At 32.1% G+C, this 19,407-nt stretch overlaps 2 protein-coding genes and 5 non-coding genes across 17 annotated transcripts in view; 6 read left to right on the top strand and 1 right to left on the bottom strand.

Annotated features, from left to right (window-relative positions):
- Nucleotides 1–19,407, bottom strand: part of fry (microtubule binding protein furry) — a 37,126-nt gene that overhangs the window by 5,537 nt on the left and 12,182 nt on the right. For all 9 annotated transcript variants that reach the window (XM_087406665.1, XM_087406664.1, XM_087406666.1 and 6 more), the window contains 12 exons: nucleotides 19,060–19,223; nucleotides 12,905–13,117; nucleotides 8,334–8,470; nucleotides 4,010–4,249; nucleotides 3,140–3,408; nucleotides 2,824–2,950; nucleotides 2,459–2,649; nucleotides 1,743–2,380; nucleotides 1,495–1,663; nucleotides 1,098–1,407; nucleotides 659–959; nucleotides 35–549 (listed from right to left, as the gene is read on the bottom strand). In XM_087406665.1, coding sequence (XP_087262791.1) covers nucleotides 35–549; nucleotides 659–959; nucleotides 1,098–1,407; nucleotides 1,495–1,663; nucleotides 1,743–2,380; nucleotides 2,459–2,649; nucleotides 2,824–2,950; nucleotides 3,140–3,408; nucleotides 4,010–4,249; nucleotides 8,334–8,470; nucleotides 12,905–13,117; nucleotides 19,060–19,223 — 3,274 coding nt within the window. The remainder of the gene's footprint in view (nucleotides 1–34; nucleotides 550–658; nucleotides 960–1,097; nucleotides 1,408–1,494; nucleotides 1,664–1,742; nucleotides 2,381–2,458; nucleotides 2,650–2,823; nucleotides 2,951–3,139; nucleotides 3,409–4,009; nucleotides 4,250–8,333; nucleotides 8,471–12,904; nucleotides 13,118–19,059; nucleotides 19,224–19,407) is intronic.
- TRNAA-AGC (transfer RNA alanine (anticodon AGC)) lies at nucleotides 6,880–6,952 on the top strand. The gene has a single exon. It is a non-coding gene; the product is annotated as a tRNA-Ala (tRNA).
- Nucleotides 7,037–7,109, top strand: TRNAA-AGC (transfer RNA alanine (anticodon AGC)). The gene has a single exon. It is a non-coding gene; the product is annotated as a tRNA-Ala (tRNA).
- Nucleotides 7,191–7,263, top strand: TRNAA-AGC (transfer RNA alanine (anticodon AGC)). Its single transcript has one exon. It is a non-coding gene; the product is annotated as a tRNA-Ala (tRNA).
- Nucleotides 7,344–7,416, top strand: TRNAA-AGC (transfer RNA alanine (anticodon AGC)). Its single transcript has one exon. It is a non-coding gene; the product is annotated as a tRNA-Ala (tRNA).
- TRNAA-AGC (transfer RNA alanine (anticodon AGC)) lies at nucleotides 7,501–7,573 on the top strand. The gene has a single exon. It is a non-coding gene; the product is annotated as a tRNA-Ala (tRNA).
- On the top strand, nucleotides 14,352–19,380 carry LOC105149163 (thyrotropin-releasing hormone receptor-like). Of its 3 annotated transcripts, none has more exons than XM_011061390.2 (4): nucleotides 14,352–15,106; nucleotides 17,139–18,056; nucleotides 18,462–18,711; nucleotides 18,841–19,380. In XM_011061390.2, the coding sequence occupies exons 2-3, from the start codon at nucleotides 17,250–17,252 to the stop codon at nucleotides 18,705–18,707; spliced, it is 1,053 nt and encodes a 350-aa protein (XP_011059692.1). In that variant the 5' UTR covers nucleotides 14,352–15,106; nucleotides 17,139–17,249; the 3' UTR covers nucleotides 18,708–18,711; nucleotides 18,841–19,380. The 3 variants fall into 3 exon arrangements, with proteins under 3 accessions (XP_011059692.1, XP_011059691.1, XP_011059690.1); XM_011061389.2 differs by having other exon boundaries at nucleotides 14,362–15,106; nucleotides 18,462–18,681; XM_011061388.2 differs by lacking the exon at nucleotides 14,352–15,106 and having other exon boundaries at nucleotides 15,685–18,056; nucleotides 18,462–18,681.

Here is a 19,407-nt window from a genome sequence, read left to right as displayed (position 1 = left end):
TGTGATAGAAAATCAATAAAAAGAAAAGACTTACTTGCGCAATATTTTCGGCGCTTCTAATGCAAAGTTCGTTAGCGTCTTCGTAATTTAATAACATGTAAGGCAATAATGATACAACATTCATCGGGAATGCGAGGCTCTGCGTCGGATCGACGACTGGCAGATCTAATAGAGGTGTGAATTGAGACAGCAGTGTAACGACTGGTTCGTATGTATTTGGACTGGTGCATCCTTTCAATAACAGTGCGTGTACACCGGGAAACGAAGTCCATCGTAGTTGCTGTTGCAGTTTCTCAACCTTGTCCCGGGCATCTGGTCGATCGAGTGGTAGCCTGTGCAGCACGCGACTGAGTAGCCGCAATGCCAAAAGGAACTCGTGTTCATAATCTGATTCAAGCAAGGATACTGACAGCCAGAACAATTGTGCTAGTATTGTCATTTTGTCATCCTGCGTGGCGGAATCACCTAATAATTTCAAGGACTGTGCTGACCTTGATCTCGACAAGTTCGAGTTAGGATACTTGTTGCCGCCAGTTCTGTTCTCCAGTTCTATAGACAAAATTTTTCGTTCAAAATCAATGAATTAGAATTAAAATTTATACTTGGAAATCTTGTAACAAGTATTGTAAATACAATATAAGAAGTATCAAATAGTAACCTTTCATATCGCTGGTCGCGGAATTTCCGCCGCTGGATCTCTTCATGCAGTAGCTAACCGAGTAACTAGTGCTTCTAGTATGTCCGCCTTGATTTAAGTGAGAAAACATGTGCGGTCCAGTTGGATATCCATTTCCACCTGGACTACGCTTCCCTCCGATTACATTTCCCGATACAGGATCTTTGTTATTCAAATTAGGCGTCGATTTAAAGATTTCCTTCATGAAATCAAGAGGCCTAAAGTCTGACTCAAGCGAATCAACAGCTGCTTCCAACGTTAGCAACAACTCTGTTACATATCCCTAATGCACATGAAAATTATAATATTATAATCCCATAAATATTCAAGATACTAATCAACTTAAAATTCTTTTTAAAATCATTCTCAATTATATTTTTTAAAATAAAAGTAATTATTTCAACAAGAAAATTATTGATACCTGCATGTCTTCGCCTTGCTCAGCAACTGTTTCCACCAATCTAGATAAGATATCAGACAGCATTCTAGACGTTATGGGAACACGCAACGCTCGAAAAACTTGCAACGATCTTCCTGCATAATGTCTGGATGAACAAGAGAGTCCTAATTGCAGTGCCGTTTGTGCCCATCTCTGACTAACTAACGCGTGAGGTAAGGAGTCTCTGAAGACACGTAACACGTGCCGCAATAATATCGTGAGTTGCTCAGCGCTACGCACCCACCATACTTTGGCAGTCATATCCTCATAATTCCAAAGCGGTTGATTTGTCCTACCATAAAAATTATAATATAATATAAGAAACATAATAATTAAATTTTTTATTTTATTTCTCCGAATATGTAATTAATGTGCATACCTAGACGCTAAGAAATTGATTAAGGACTTAATGACGTCTTGTATTGGCATATTGGGGCCCGGTTGAGGACCAGTCCAATTATGTGTGTCCTCTGGCGTTACAATAACAGGCGGCACTGCATTCGTCGCCGTTCCGCTTGCAGTCGGCCAGTTATTGCATACCGCTGGTTCTGTAAAATCGTTTCTTTTATATTTTTGTAATTTTTTTTTAAATACAAAATAAAAATAAATTTATGTAGTACATCTTACCGTAGTGAGAATTCCCATAATCTTTACTGTCATCCGTTGTCGATTGATTCGAGTGATTCATCGACATTGGTGGAGTTGATGTCGAATTCGACAAAGACGAATGAGTAGGTGTACCGTCCGTAACCGAGGAAGACGGCAACGGTGGAGGAGGAGGTGGCGGCGGAGGTGGCGGAGGTGCTGGCGGAGATGCTGAAGAATCGGGAGGCATGGGTGGTGGCGGAGGCGGTGGTGGAGGAGGTGGAGGAGGCGGTGGCGAAGAGGGTGGAGGTGGTGAAGATGATGGTGGTGGTGTTGTGGGAGGTGGAACTGCAGGAGGACCATACAGATAACTATCAAACTCTGGATCCATCTCCGTAAAATTGTGTTCCAGCACTGGTAGAGTCGGAGTGGACAATCCCAATCCCAATTGTTCCGTCTTCGAGGCGAGCAACACGCGCGCCACGCCGAGATGATCACGATGGTCGCCAAGCACGACCAGCAAGTTCAGCAGCAAACAACGACAGTGATCTCGCACCAACGGTCTGGAATGGTCTAGACCGAGAAAAACTATGTGCAGCATCAAGGGAACATGTATGGCCCAATCGAGCTGGATTCCGTCGATGACCACATCGGTAAGCAACATCACAGCGATGTTACACCTGAAGGGTTATATAACAAAATCAGATTATTAATGCACATCATATCTAGCGAAATGAAATATCGTAGGTTGCACTCACCTGTGAAATCCGCTTATCGGTTGAGAGCTGTCGGGCAAGTATTCAGTTAGAGGAGCGAAATATCCGCCATATTCTGGCATTGGCAAGGGATGCGGTTGAGGAATATCGAATTTCTCATCGACGCACGGCATCTTTCCATTCACCCCGACCGGTCCATTACGAGCAGCGTAACAAGACTCGTCAGTAGTTAACTAAAACAATATTAATGTTTCAAATTGGACTGTCCTGTTAAAATGCATTAGGTGCTTTCTCAAGCTTTTATATATTTTTACCTTGTCAACAAAAGAAGCAAAACTTTTTAACTACATAATTTTAAGACTTTAACTTTTTATAACGATAAATCAAGTTTTAATAGAATAATATACCTCGGCTTCCGTCGTCGGAGTTGATAGATCATCTGGAAGAACTGGCGGACCGCTCGCAGTCCTTGTCTTTTCTGCCCTTGGAGTTTGAAATCCCGCAAGTGCTCTAAGCGCGGTATCAGATTTTGAGCTGTAGCAGAAAATTTCAAATAAATCTTGAAATAAATTAGAATTCTTGCATAGAATGATTATATTCACAAAATTAGTTGTCCTCAGACATCTCTTTCTACTTTCGTAAAAAATGAACTTAAGAGATACAATTAGGGAACCTTTAAATTTTAATTAAATAATATATTTCAACAAGTGTTACAATACTTACCCGGTTTTGACGGGATCTTCTCCGGAGTGCCTTTTCGTATGGATGGTACCCTTTTCGACGCCGAGATCACGGGGAGGATTGGCAGGATCGGCAGCGGGCGCGTCGCTGTGTGACGAGGCTTTTCTCATACTAGTAAGCCGGTAAAAGGGCGGCGTTTCAGTCCGCTCGATCAAGCAATTCAGAGTTTCGACCGTTTCCAACTCTGTCATCATTTCGTCAACAAGACGATCCGGACGGGCTCGTGCCAGATACAATACCACACGCTTTGCCTAACAATTCAATTTTTATTCAACAAAAAGAAATAAAAGTAATGACGGTCAAAGCTAGATTTTTAATGCTTAAATAATTAATCTGAATTACTATATATATTATATATGCATATGTATATACAGGGTTGGCCATATTCGACGGAAAGATGTTTTTTTTTTTCAATCATGGGAAACGTCGTTACTCGATCTAACATCTCTTTCCCATGATTGAAAAAAAAACATCTTTCCGTCGAATATGGTCAACCCTGTATATCATATGGTTTTTTGGATTTATAAATGCAATTAAACTACTGTAGTAATATTACGAATTAAATTGACAAACAGTTTTAATAATTTGATGCTCAATCAGACATCTTATTAGAAAGGTGCTGAAAAACTGTAAATAAATTTATTGCGAAAAATATTACTTCGGCTGGGAATCAAACCCGGATCTCTTGTATTCTGTACGAGCGTCCTAAGCCTTTAGACTACCGAGGCCTTAGTAATATTCTTCGCAATAATCAATGTATATATGGAAATGTTTTTCTTTCTCTCCTTCTCTCAATTTTTATTATTACTGCCTTGTCGCTGCAAATAAAGCTATCCTAAAAGTTTCACTCACGTATGGTAGCAGCTCCTGAGGTGCCATCCCCGAGACGATAATTAAATAGCGGATTATGACTTTAAGATTGTTTGGCCAACAACTACACAAAGTCGCCCAAAGCTCTTCTGTCTCTTTAGGATGTTCGTCCGAGAACTTCGCTGTGATATAGAAGAGATTGTTGAGCACCATCTCCGTCGCTTCTGCGCTGCCCCAGCCTTCTCTGCGCGTTCCTCCACGTGTTACATCGCTCGTGTAATACTGGAAAAAATTAATTAAGAAATATTGCGGGAATATAAAAAAAATATTTTCTGTCCGGATAAACAAAACCTTTCTGAGGAAATACTTAAAAAATGAGAAGTCATAATTAGCTATAAAATTCTAATTATTCTAAAATATCTTTTCTTTTTTATAATAGAAAATATCATATTTTAAAACAATTAATATTTTAAAAAAGAAAACATACATTTAAATTTAAAATTTTTCAATCGGGAAATGTTTTTTCAAAGAGCTTTCCATAAAGGATAAAAAATATCTGCGTTGCGAAATATAGTTCGTTAACTTTGATATCCTCCCACGCTTGATTAAAAAACAGGATTGTTTACAAAATAATAAGATAACGATCATTCATTACATATCACGATATTGTTACTACTGCTAACAATTGTAAAGGTATTAAAAGAAAAGCGAGAATATCGGAAATCGATTATGATATTGGTTTGCGTGTCCAACACAAGAGCTCTCGATATAATCATCTGAATTACAATTCTATCGTCTCGTCCGTCTACCCATCAAGATGATCAAGGTTATCATCAACAATAATTGAATAACATCGTTCGAAGGAAGACAAATGTAATGATCGTTACGTTCTTTATGCTCTTTCTCCTTTAAGTGAACTTTCTTTTCAACGGTCTCGACATATTACTCTAATCGATCGTTCAATTACGATGCTCGCAATAGAACTGATCAAGAGAACTCTTATGATTGCAATAAGCAAAATTATCAAAAGAAGATATCTTGCAGACACTGGGTATTGATCCAGGCATTTCTCATACGTAAATCGAAGTTTTATTGTGCTATTCTATTATCCACGTGATTCTCTTGATTATTCTATAATCAAGAGAATCATGTGGATAATAGAATAGCACAGTAGAACTTCGATTTATGTGTTAAGATTATTCTATAATCAAGAGAATTACGATTGTTGATAACCATTGGATAATCGCGTGATACGATGAGAGATCTCGAGTATAAACTTACAATTTCTACAGTTTCCGCATGCTGGATCCTAATCAGATATTCTAATATTACAGCTATATCATTTGTTATTAATTAAAAAATATTACGATATTCAAATATAATGTGCGATTGAATATGATGTTACGATATTCAAATCGTATCCAACCTTAGAGAGCATCAATCTTTCTACTTGCGTCCAAACTTCACCATATTTTTGTTAAAATTGCTTGTTTTTGGTGATAGCTTGTGTCGCGAGAATTCTTCATTTCTATGGGAACTTATTATATCATTCGATCGTATATTAATTTTTTATCTATATAGTACTATTGTATATTTTACAACGTATTAATATTCACATTTTTATCGAAACCAGATTGTATATTTTGTACATTAATATCCTTATCAAAATTCTACAGCGTCTATTTCTTGCAAAGGAATTAACTATTCTTACTGTGTTTTATCATGAGTTTTCACGTTGCACGTGCAAACGCGATTGTTATATTGATGCATTTGCAAGTCCGTCGAAATCAGTACACAGCTCAGGTATTCACAGTTCTCTGCGAGCTCTTCATATTCAACGTTCGGATTCTATCCACAATGTTCTATTTTCCCAAATAACAAAGAGATACCAGCGCAATACCAAACTTGTGGAATTACCTCATCTCGTCGAAAATTAGTACATAATAATTAATCTAGTAATAAACTTAATGGCTGTGGGAATTAGCGCTGTAGAAAGTGCGATAAATATCAATGTAATGAGCACAAGCGATTATTGAAATTTTGTAACTATTTGTTCTAATTAAAAGTCAAATATTTGACTAAACGTTACATTGATATTTATCGCGCACTTTCTACAGCGCTAATTCCCACAGCCATTAAATTTATTACTAAATTATTCATTTCGGGAATTAATATTACTTTTAGTACATAATAGTCGGATAAAATTATCATGTCTAGGATAATGAAACATTATTTTTATACAAAATCTATGAAAATGTCCCCGAAAGTGTGAAACAAGTTTATTTTGCATACAAAATATTAAAATTTTTAAATAACATTACAATCCGAAGCGCCACTACGGTCTAAGTATTAAGATGTTGAACTAATATATATATTATTCAAACGAATGAATTAATTTCAGAAATAATAATTACGTGTCGATATGGTTGTCGACATTAACGCAATTAATCTGAAATGTAATAATCCCCCCAAAATTCCCCAAATTAATCTTAAAAAACTGTAATAAACTTATTGCCTCGGCCGGGAGTCGAACCCGGATCTCTTGCATTCCGTGCGAGCGTCCTGAGCCTTTAGACTACCGAGACCTTAGCAATAATTTTTCGCAATAACCGATATGTATCGAGAGTAACGCATTATTTCAGCGCGCGTTTATAAACAATAAGATAGGAAACAAGACCGTTTATATTAAAATTTTTAAAGACAAAATTGCTTCTATTCAAAGATAAATTATTTATAATTTTCAAGGTTGATCATGAAAATGACATATATCACAGAAATATAATTCGTTTTTTTACTGCACAAATGATAAATATGAATTCTAAGATTATGCAAAATTATAGATGCAACTGTTTCCTAAAATTAGATCACAACCATTAATCTAAAATGATTCTGCAAGCGATCCAGATCATATGGGGGGCGTAGCTCAGATGGTAGAGCGCTCGCTTAGCATGCGAGAGGTACCGGGATCGATACCCGGCGCCTCCAAGATCACTTTTTGCTTCCTTTTATCAAAAGTGGACCACATTTGTGATACAAAACAATCCTTCCAGCGATCCAGATCATACGGGGGGGGGCGTAGCTCAGATGGTAGAGCGCTCGCTTAGCATGCGAGAGGTACCGGGATCGATACCCGGCGCCTCCAAGATCACTTTTTGCTTCCTTTTATCAAAAGTGGACCACATTTGTGATACAAAACAATCCTTCCAGCGATCCAGATCATACGGGGGGCGTAGCTCAGATGGTAGAGCGCTCGCTTAGCATGCGAGAGGTACCGGGATCGATACCCGGCGCCTCCAAGATCACTTTTTGCTTCCTTTTATCAAAAGTGGACCACATTTGTGATACAAAACAATCCTGCCAGCGATCCAGATCATATGGGGGCGTAGCTCAGATGGTAGAGCGCTCGCTTAGCATGCGAGAGGTACCGGGATCGATACCCGGCGCCTCCAATATCATTTTACTTTTTGGCTCCTTTCACTGAAAGTAGATCACTTATTCGAGTTTGATTGCTCTTTCTACAGAACTGCATACAAGGGGGCGTAGCTCAGATGGTAGAGCGCTCGCTTAGCATGCGAGAGGTACCGGGATCGATACCCGGCGCCTCCAAGTTCTCTTTTTGCCCTTTTGTCAACAATAAATCATTTATTATGTCCAACAACATACTGAAAATATAACGTAGATTATAAATCAAGTGAAAAGTCCATTTAGCATGTGAGGATATCAAATATTCGGCATATTTATAGCGCTCGTACATTTTCTCTTCTAACAATAAACAATTGTATTGTTTATTTATAAATATACAACTATGCTCGTTATGCATCAAAAATACGTTCAATAAAAGTTCAATTAAAAGTTGTAAAGCTCAATTATCTCATCAACTTCCACAAACAACAAACAAACAAATGAAACAATAACAAACTATTAATTCCCGAAATAAAATAAAATAAATATAATATTAATAAAATGGCTCTTGGGAATTACCGCTGTAGAAAAGTACGCAATAAATATACATTTTATTAAAAACTAATTATTTGCCTAATATTTCAAAATAGACAAATAAAAATAGACCAAAGCAGACAAACGTAATATAAATTGATTATGAATTATTATATTAATATAATTATATTAATATGAATTTGCTATATTATCAGCTCTTGAACAGTAACGTAATATCGCAATATAAAAATATCTCTTTCGATAAATGTTTTTGTCAATTATATTATTATTTTAACTTTCTTATATTATTTCTATTGTCTCTATTAACTACGTCCAAAAAGTAAAAGCACAGAGTTCCAGAATTTCGAAGTAAAATGCAATTTTCTGTAGCGCTGCTATTCCAAAGCTGACGATAATGAGTTTCATTCACCTGATAATAACTCAACGGATTAGATGGCGGCGGTACGTTAGGATCAACAAGTTCCATATTATGCAACCAGGGCAACAAATATTGCAGTAACAATTGCCGGACTTCTCTTCGAGCTGTTTGAAACCGATGTGTAATTTCTGAAACATATACGTATTCTTGAGCATAAATTTTCGAGGCCACATCAAACAATATTAATTAACGTCCTTTATTAATTACGTTTAAACAATATCATAAAAATATTAAAGGAAAGGTACATATATTACTTTTTCTTTATTACTATAGTAATAAAATATGGTAGCATGTAAATTACTTTTATTAAATAATAAAAAGAAAAATCAATATTAAATTATTACCGTTCCTACAATTTTTATAAATGAATTAATAGATTGTCATGTTGTCAGATTATTTTTCTCGTTTCCTTTATTAACATAATTTTTCCGACAATATACACGAGCACATTTCTTTCCTTGCCAAGTTCACCTCAATTCTTCTCAAATATGCACTGTATTGAATTTCATCCATAATACATTTTATACGTGCATAATGCGTGTGTACGACGAATATCTCATCATCTGTCTCATCTCTTAATTTAGAAATATTTAAATAACGTTAGTTATTTTGCAACTTGTACGAATTTAATACGCATTGCATTATCAATTCCTTTCCTTTCTTTCATCTGCATTCCCATGTTGCATTTAATCCATTTAATTAATATCGATGATGATCTCCAATATTGCTGTGTAATATTAATGTAACGTGCTGGTTTAAATTAGCAAGATGGCATTCGAAATATTCATTGGTATTCGCAAATAACATTCTAAATGATTTTGAATCAGTCGATTGTGTATGTGCACTTTCAAAATTACGTGATATTATTTTCACCTGCAATTATCTACATTTGTTTTGCTCATGCGTCGCATTTCTATCTGAATTTTAAAGATATTAACGCATCGACAATCACCTTATTCTCCTTTGTATCTAATATGATTCTCGATATGCAAAATGCAAAATTGTATGATCATTTAATATTATTTCTAAGATCTTTCATATTTATAAATATACATATATTTGTAAAGAAATTTGTCACAATCTGATAAATCTGGGAACTTATATTTCTAGAAGTTTCAATTAGCTCTAAGCAAATTAATTTATAATTAATAATAAATCTTATAGGACTGTATATGAGAAACATAATCTATAAAATTGGATGCCTTAAAGGATGCATGTTGGATTTTAGGTGCTTGTATAATTCTGTGTGAATTTACATACTACGTATATAGTTCTTGAAAATGCATGTCGAAATGATTTTTCGGTCTTGAAATGCAAACTACTAAATGCAAATACTAAACTACCGCAGTAATATTACGAGTTAAATTGACGAGTTAAATTAACTGTTAAATTAATTGTTAAATTGCTAGTCAATTTAACTCGTAATATTAGTAGAGGTAGTTTAGTAGTTTACATTTCAAGACCGAAAAATCATTTCGGCGTTTTAAAAGACTACATACGTAGTATATAAATTCATACAGAATTATATAAGCGTCTAAGATCCAGTTGGATCATTTAAGACACTCATTTCTATAGGTTTAATTTATAATTCATATAGATTTGTATTCATGTTTTGAACAAATTTGATATTTATATGTGTGTACCTTGGTGTACGTGTGTACCTATATTAATTATTATATGCAACATTTTATGTTTGATCTTAATAAAGTTTAAAATATTTTATCCTATATATTAATACATATATAACAATTAAATAGAATGAGAGATTACAAATGAAACTATTTATTTTCTTGAAGTGATATAATGTCTTTTTATTTTCTTTATAAAAACTAATAATCATTTTTAATATAATTGGAAAACATATCTATAAACTTTAGAAATTTTACTTTGTTACATGAAGGAAATATACGAATTAAATTGCGTATTAATTTTTTTTTTAATACGCAATTAAACTTTGTATATAGAATATAACTATTAGAGTCGATTTTGAAAAACAGATTTTTTTTTTTCGATGCTATTATTGATATTACACACACAAAATTTTATGAGTTAAATGGCAATTTTATGTTATACTGTTCTTAGAAGCAAAACCTTTCGTCGTTTTGAGCGCATCAAAGCAAATGGATGTAAGCCGGTTAGCCAGAAATGGGCAAGATAGTAGTTCGAGCAATGAAATTTTTTATCGTTAAATTTTTCTCTCATTCTTCGTTCTTTTTAAACCTTCGCCCTTTTGAAGTGGTTCATGACACTGACATACGTCACAAAATTAAAACGAAGATCAACAATCCAGTATGTAAAACGAAACCACATTGCAACTTTATACGTGTCTTGCGGTTCATTAACAGTAGCTATTGTAGTTAAAAGGTTAAATTCTTAAACAGATAGATCATGGTCAACTTTCCGTCAGTCTATATTATTCCTGGATCCTTTGATTAAGAAATTAAATTCTGCGAACAATGCGATATTTATCTAGTACAAAAATATTTAAAATCTTGTTACTTCTGGATTAACTTCAACTACTGGATTAACTTCAATTTCATAGTTTTTAATCTAACTTCATTTTCTCGAGTTTTCTTAAGAAGTTTAATTACATTATCCTGCTTCACTGAGCTTCAATCGCATCACTAAATAAGCTGAATAAAATAAAAAAAATACTCATCTGTAATGAAATTTAGCATTGCAAATGATTATTTTTCCATCTCAAAATACGTATGTTTGAGTCATGGTGTTAATAATTAATATTCCTGCACTTGAAATGTAATATATTTTCTATGTTTGAGTCATGCTGCTGATAATTAATATTTCTGCATTTAAAATTCCATGTATTCAAATAGATGTATGTATGTAAATATGTATATGTGTGATTAATTCTATCAGTAGAAAAATTCTACTATTTGTCGCTTGACTTTTTAGTGATTTCTTCAATATTAAATTACAATGATAAAAGCTTATTTGATTAAAACAGACGCGGCATATTTACGCGATAGCGACACGCCTCTGTATAATTGATGACAACATAAACACATGTGAATTGTTGTTGACAGTTTGCATCCCTTCACAATTATACATTACAGTAATGAATTATTTGTACGAATAATTGCGATAATCCTGTTAAATCCAACATATACTCTGTATAATTCATGTCACGTGGATTACATGCTTCCGTGCGAATAATAAAAAGGAAACGATATTTTTGCAATATTTCCTTTCCTTTAATATAACTCTGCCAAGTTATTTACGTAAAAGTAATATAGAAACTAATGAAACGCGCGTTTTCTTGCATAAGAGGCCAAGCTTGTGAAAAACATTAAAATAATTTTTTATCAGGGAGCATTCTACGTAAATTTAAAAGTCGAAAGAACCGAATTTCAGTTTAATTAATATAATTATTATTCTTAAATGCAGGAAAAGTTTAATCGTATTTATTAACGTTACAAATGTAAATAAAAAATCTTATGTATTACGAAAACAATTTTAAAATTATCATTTGTAAAAGAGACGCTTTTCTTGAATGTGTCTTTAAACGTAAATTCTTATAGTTCTCAAAGTATAAATCTATTATAAATGCTTATTAAAAATATTTCACAGAACTAATGTAATCTTTGAGATGAAAACTGCTTGAAATTTGTTTAGTAACTTATACAATTAAAACAATACAAAAGATAAATATAGTAGGCTAATGAGAATCAGCAATGATAAATGGCGCAATTATTTAGTTTTTAATAATACATAATCAAATATTGAATTGATGTCTTCTTTATTTTGAACGTTTCGACTCTCTTTGGAGACCTCCTCAGCAAGAATGACACAAGTGATGACTCTCATTAGCATACTATATTTATCTTTTGTATTGTTTTAAATTTGAGAGTCCTAATATAATTATTGTTATTGTTATACAATTGATGTTTTATATTGTATTAAAATGAGTTTTTGTATTAAACTACAGTACGAAACAGTATATATATATATATATATATATATATATATATATATATATATATAATATATACTGTTGTACATATACTATGGTACATATTAAACGAAAGTAATTACATATATCATATTTCGACATTTTAATCGAAGATTTAATTGCAAGGAAATAATTTTAAATTATGTTCTCTATAACTACTGCAGTAGATTAAAGTTAATTGTGCTTTATCATATATCTTCTCCCTTGAATTAACATTTACATCAATATCGTAATAATAAATGCCACAATATTATATAGTCATAGAACAAAATACAGTATACTTAATCAATCACATATTGTGTTAGAACCATTATTTCAGAAATATATTAGGTGTTGGAATTAATTCGTAGCGTTTTACAAGTGATGGGAAGTACTTTCATTAATGTATTTTTTAATGCTCATGTGAAATAAATAACATTCTTTCATTAAAAACGCTACGAATTAATTCCAACACCTAATAGAAAAACATATAACTTTACATTTAAAAATGAAACAATAATTCCCTTGAAAATCTCATTGATGTCGAATTTTAACATGACGTTCCAGATTAAAAAACGTATAAATTAATAAGAATATAAAAAAGTCCATTTACCACTAAACATCGGCATCGTGAGTTCCGGATGTAGTTGAGCCAATTGACGTGAAAGGTACATTTGGCTACGGCAATAAGTAGTTGACAGGAGGACGTCCAGTGTGCCACCTCTAACTGTGCCGCCGGAAGAAATCTCACCTGCGGGATTACTTTGTTGACCCGGTCCGGAAGTTACAGTGGCGGCAGAGCCACTTGCAAGAGGATCATTATGTCCTGCAACAAAAAATCAATACACAAATAGAATTATCGAATTATTACTACTCAATCAATGAAGAAGTTAATCTCATTTATTGCCCAAGATTGCTTCAAAATTTTATTATAAAGTAAAGCCTCACATTTAATTAAAATTAAGTTATATCTTTAATAAAAGAAAATTCTATTTATTTATATCCAGCATTTATTCTTAATAATCAATTGATATCACTTTTAACATTAAAAAATTAAACGTAAAAAAAGATATCTTTTTAATTGATAAATTTCTAATTAATTTTCATTTAAAAAAAATGGATTCATTTAAAAAATCTATAACAAATGATTTTATAAACAAAAACTAATAAACAGTAAGGGAAATATATGCAAGATAAAATAATAAATATCTATAAAACCCTTTTGTTTAATTATTATCATAATTAATAATATTTAATAGCCTGATAATATTTATTAGTATATATGTTGAACGCTTTAAAGGTTAATAATTATTTTCAGTAATAATTAATCAATTCAGTATAAAATATGATATGACATTTAGCATTTATTTATATATTGCATTGATTCCCTGGTGTTATAACGATCTGATCACATAGAAAATATATTTTACAAAAAAAAAGTACATACATTATAAATTAGATTTACATAGTACATATATTTGATTCGTAAATGTATATACCTTTTCCTTCATCAAGTTAAATATATTTTTTTCTACAGAAGGACCAAATCTTATCATGCTTTTTGCAGTTATGAAAACGTATTTCTTTATTGGATAGATGCGTCTCAAATAGAATACATGATATATCAAATTTAATACATGATATATCAAAGGATACACAACATGGAAGTAATTCTTCTTTTAGAAGAAAAGAACAATTCATATTCTCTGAAGTACATTTCATATTCTTTGAAAGAATTCAAGTATGTTTAGAGTGCAGAATTCAATCTTTCAAATCTCATTGAAATTTAATTTATAAAAGCAGCGATAAATTTATGATAACATATTATGTGATAATTATAATCAGCTCATGATTATTATCAATTATAGTTTACATTAATAAGCGTTGTAATAAAAACAAATTCACGTGCTATTTTCGTAAATAAAAAATTATAATGTATGAAAAATTTTTAATCGAATATAATATTGTATTATATATTACATAATGTAAAAAAAGGTTCTTTTGTATATAAATATTGACGTTGTTCTCGTAATATAATTTGTAAAAGCACAAAAATATATATATATATACACATCACAATATATAAATGTATGAATCGCGAAAATATTGCGATAATCTCTCTCTTACGACACAGTAAATTGGCGTAAGCCACGAAGAGGCGGGAATTTGTACATCACTTTGATGCGCAGAAGCCAGAATACTGGATGCATGAGCTTTATCAGGAACGAATGCGTCGGGCATCCAACAGAAATAGTTGAGACGGCACTCGAATATATTCTCGAAAAGTACAGTATGTATTACAGTATGTCGAAAACCAAGTGCGTCTAATATTAAATTTAAATTATTCTCATAATTATGTACACTTATAGCTTGTTGCTTCCCGTTTGAAAAAAAAAAGCGAAATATGTTGTGATTAATATTGGTGTGTTCGATTTGCTATAAAATCTAATTAATCTACGTTTGTCGACAAATTGCGCTATTAAAATTAAGTATCAACTATTTTAAACGAGAAACTCATTAAACAATTTCAAAAAGCAGCCGACGAAAGAATTATGCATCGTGTCTCACGTCGGCATTGCATGTCGTGCCAACTAAGTGGGAAAACGCATCATATATTTACAAACCGTTTAGAACATTGGTGTGTGACCTGTATATAAATTGAATCATTCAAGTGTTGTAAGATCGCGGTTAAAAGGAACTCTCACAAAGTCACAGAATCGTTTACAGAATCCAGATGGCCCAATAAATATTACGTTGCGTTTGCACGTTTCATGAGTTGAACATGTTGTTCCATTTATTGAAACTCAATAAACAGGTATGTATTAATTAAAAATGTTTAGCGAGTTTTTTACAACTTTAATTGAGATAAGAAAAAATTAAAAACGTTTACATTTATAAAAAAATATAAAAGAACAGAAAAATATTTATCTCTTCCCTCTCTTAAAAATTTTTACATCGTTTAATATTGTAATGTCTATCTTTTATATTTTTACTTATTTTTTCTATAATTATTTAAAGATGAGAGAAAGATAGTATATTAATACTTTGTGAAGAGATTTTTTTCTATTATAGAAATTTTATCGAAAAATGTTATACATTATTAAAATAAAATGTTATAAATTATGGTCTTCGTCATAAGCATAAAATATCTTCACAAATTAACATAAATTTCCTCACAAATTAACGTAACGTTCTATATCTAACAAAAAATAAATTAGAAACTATTTAGAAATAAATTAGAAATTATTTTATTGAAAAATAAAAAATACAGGTATCCATCTATTTACAAATGGATCCGAGATTTCAACTATAAGTCGAATTGATTATAAATGGAATATATATATATATAGTAATCATATAATAATAATTCTATCAGTTTTCTTTCTTTTCTAGTAATAATATTTGCACTATTAACTATTTTGGACATAAGTAATTATAAAGTTACGCAAACAAGTAATTAAATTAATGCTCGTTTTTACTAATGTAGATTAATTTTAATTTTGATTTATTCACTCTTCATCTTTTTTTACTTCTTAATGCATACTGGATGTAAGTCCGAAAATACAAAAATTAAAACAGTCATAAACAGAATATACCTACATATATTTACTTTTATAACAATTTGAATTATATTATATTACCTCGTTTAGCTTTTATTATCGCCTTTCCAAGAAAATTTAATTAAAGTTGCTTTATATTTAAGGCCAAGGTCGTACTATACCAAAAGTAACATATATTTTATCAATTTATATCGCTTTTGATCAACTGCAACGGTTCAATTACGAAATCATTAAAAGCACCATAGAACTTGATCAGAAATTATATAAACAAGCAAAAGAGAAACATAAAACTCTTCGATTCGCCAATAGTTTTGAACGTATACATTCTGAAATGTAAATATAAAACTTCGTCATTACTAAAGATATAAAATATTATATCAACAAAGTTCTCCCATGATTGTGTATATATATATATGAGTATATGCAATACATTTAGAAAACGACTGTTAGGTACTATTATATTATTTTACAAAAGAAACATTCGTCGAGATTACAAACTATATCGGATTTTTCACAATAGCGTAGAAAAGATAAGAATTTTTCCTAAGCGGTTATCATCACATTGTAAGATAGTTTTCAATGTTATAATAAAGTATGTCAATGAGAAAGAATTATGTCGAAGAAACGTTACCGAATAATTTGTATCTGATTTCAATAAAATAATAAAATTTTAAACAATATTATATAAGCAACATTATATGATGCACTTAATTGACATAATCAGAATACTTGCGTAATAATGATTAGTTAACATATCTGTTGCGCGAAGGATTTCCTGCGATAAGAGCTAACTTTTTCCATAATTTTTGTTTAGTAAATATATAGACTACATCTCAGAATACACGATAAGAACAGATGCACAATGATTGTACTAAATCAAGCGACAATAAAATAACTCAGAAGAATATGAAATTATCATTCGTTACTTTTTCTCTTATATTGACATCTACTGTAAGATGTAATACTATTAAAATCTATTTAAAAGTAATTAAATTGGAGAAATGCTTAATATTAATTAAAGGAACAAAAATTTTGCGATCTCTGTCAAATGTAACACAACATAATTAACTAAAAAATCTGATTTTCAATGTTAAATATCTTCTCAGTTATTATTATCTCGGCTCTTCAAATTTCAAGCAACCGAATTTCAAATGTTGATCTTGCTTCTAAATTCAATCCTCATGTCGATGATCTAAAGGAAACGCATGACGTTTGTAATATCCTCTCTTTCTCTCTTTCTTTCTCTTATTCTTGTCTTTTATATAGAACACAGTAATGCTCTTTCAGGTCACCGTGCATGACGCAAGTTGTTATGTTGTGTACGCTGAGCGTGGTTGCATCACTTTCCGATTTTCTTTTCATTGATGATTTGGCGTTTAAGATCAACACAACAAGAAGATGATCACTGGAAGCAATAGCACAATAGCAAACGAATTCTATTGTGAAATCAACGGTTTTTTCCAGAATATCCAACGCTATTATGCACCGATTCTCGTGTTCCTGGGTCTTCTGGGCAACTGTATGTCCGTTTTCGTATTCTTTGGTACAAAGCTACGTTATTCTTCGTCCAGCATTTATTTGGGAGCACTAGCAATAAGCGACAGCGGTTTCCTAATGACAGTCTTCGTGTCCTGGCTAAAAATGGTGCACGTGGATCTATTCAATCAGCAGGGCTTTTGCCAATTTTTTATCTATCTTGCATCTCTCTGTAGCTTTCTTAGCGTTTGGTTCGTGGTAGCCTTTACCGTTGAGCGATATGTAGCAGTCAAGTGGCCGCTTCGTCGTCAATTTTGGTGCACAGTAGCCCGAGCCAAGATGATAGTGATAGGATTTACGGTATTAGCGGTTCTGTTGACCAGTCCAGTGGTCGTGTTCTCCAAAATTTCTGAAAACTCGACCGACTGTGGTTATTTAGACAAGGAATGGGAATCTTGGGCAATCCCCTATAATATGATAGATAATGTTGTGACATTCGCTGTGCCCTTGACCATAATAGTAATCTTCAATACACTGATAGCACGCAACATCTATAAACTCGATCATATCCGAAGAACATTAACCATAGAATCCGACGTTTCCAATGAGAGAGCTCCACGGGACAGAATGCCGCAGACTAAAGTTACAAAAATGCTTCTGCTCGTTTCGAGCGCGTTCTTCTGCCTTAATATGCCTGCGTTTGTCTTCAGGGTGATTGCTGTCATTGGTGTATGTATCGATATTTAATGCTAAAGTTATTAATGCTAAAGTCAAATACAGAGCTTTTGCTCTAAAGAGTAAATTATGGATATAATGATCATTAATTAAATTTTTAATAATTTTTCCTAAAATTCATAAATTGTTTAATAATAATGTGTTTAATAGTAATTGTTTAATAATAAATATGTTCAATGTTTAATCGAATTTTATTTAATACATTTACACTGTACAGTACTTTTGCAAAATTAGATGTTTGCATGATTAAAAAGCTATGTACTGTAGTTTATATTATTTCCCATTGTTAATTCGTGGTATTATTGATTCGTGGTATTACCGTTTATATATAGATAAATTTTGTTACAGAAATTATTATACATTACAATTAATAATTATTATATATATATGTAAATTCAGAATGATAAAGTTCCTGATAATAATAAATCGGTGATGTGGCTAATTTGGGCGCAACAAATGAGTCAATTATTATTTGACACGAGTTTCGGAATAAACTTCATTCTTTACTGCGCGAGCGGACAGAATTTTCGCAGAGAGATAGTTCACATATGTAAGAAGCGTTCAAGTACTAGAAGAAATGAAACTCTCGTGCAGATGGCAATTCATGGAAAACAGTGTGGTAGGCACTTAATTACCCAATTATAATAAGGTAACATAATGACAAAATATATGTGTGCAAATAATATTGCATTGATAAAAAATTTATTTTTGTCTTGAATTAAATTAATAGATAAACATGATAAATTTGATTTGATAAAATCTTTCTTTACAATTTCAGAATTCATGCCTAGATATAGCTCAACAAAACAGCTGCATTTTATCAATGCGCAACAGAAAAACTTTCAGGAAACGCAAAAGTTCCCAGTGAAAGGATTATGACATCATCAGTTTCAAATAATCAATAAATATGTGTCAGAAGGAGACAATAAAAAAATAATATGTAATGCATCAATACAGTATTATAATGCAGAGATAAAGACGTGCATTATAAACTTACCAGTTTCGAGTTCCGTAGCTGGTAGCGGGCCTACGTTTCCGAAGAAGCGTTGATCCAATAGTTGAAGAAGTTGAAGCGCTGCATCGTGGACTGGTGCGCGAGGACATCCCGTATTCATTAACGTTACGTTGATGACACTTGTGTAATGGTCGCAAGGATACTCCCTAAAGAAAAGAAAAGTATAAAAGGACTGACGATTGCTGTACTGCTTATTAGTTTTGTTATTCTATCGCGATTATATCTGTAGCCCTGTTGAGAAGTGTGTCTGGTATCTTTTACTTGTTGTGTGTATTTTTTCCTAATAAATGTTTTCACATAAAATATTTATTTTATCTTTTAATTCGTGCG

The sequence above is a fragment of the Acromyrmex echinatior genome, chromosome 5 (assembly GCF_024713525.1).
Source record: "Acromyrmex echinatior isolate Ae372 chromosome 5, ASM2471352v2, whole genome shotgun sequence".
Lineage (NCBI taxonomy): Eukaryota > Metazoa > Arthropoda > Insecta > Hymenoptera > Formicidae > Acromyrmex > Acromyrmex echinatior.
This window is presented reverse-complemented; position numbering and strand designations above follow the sequence as displayed.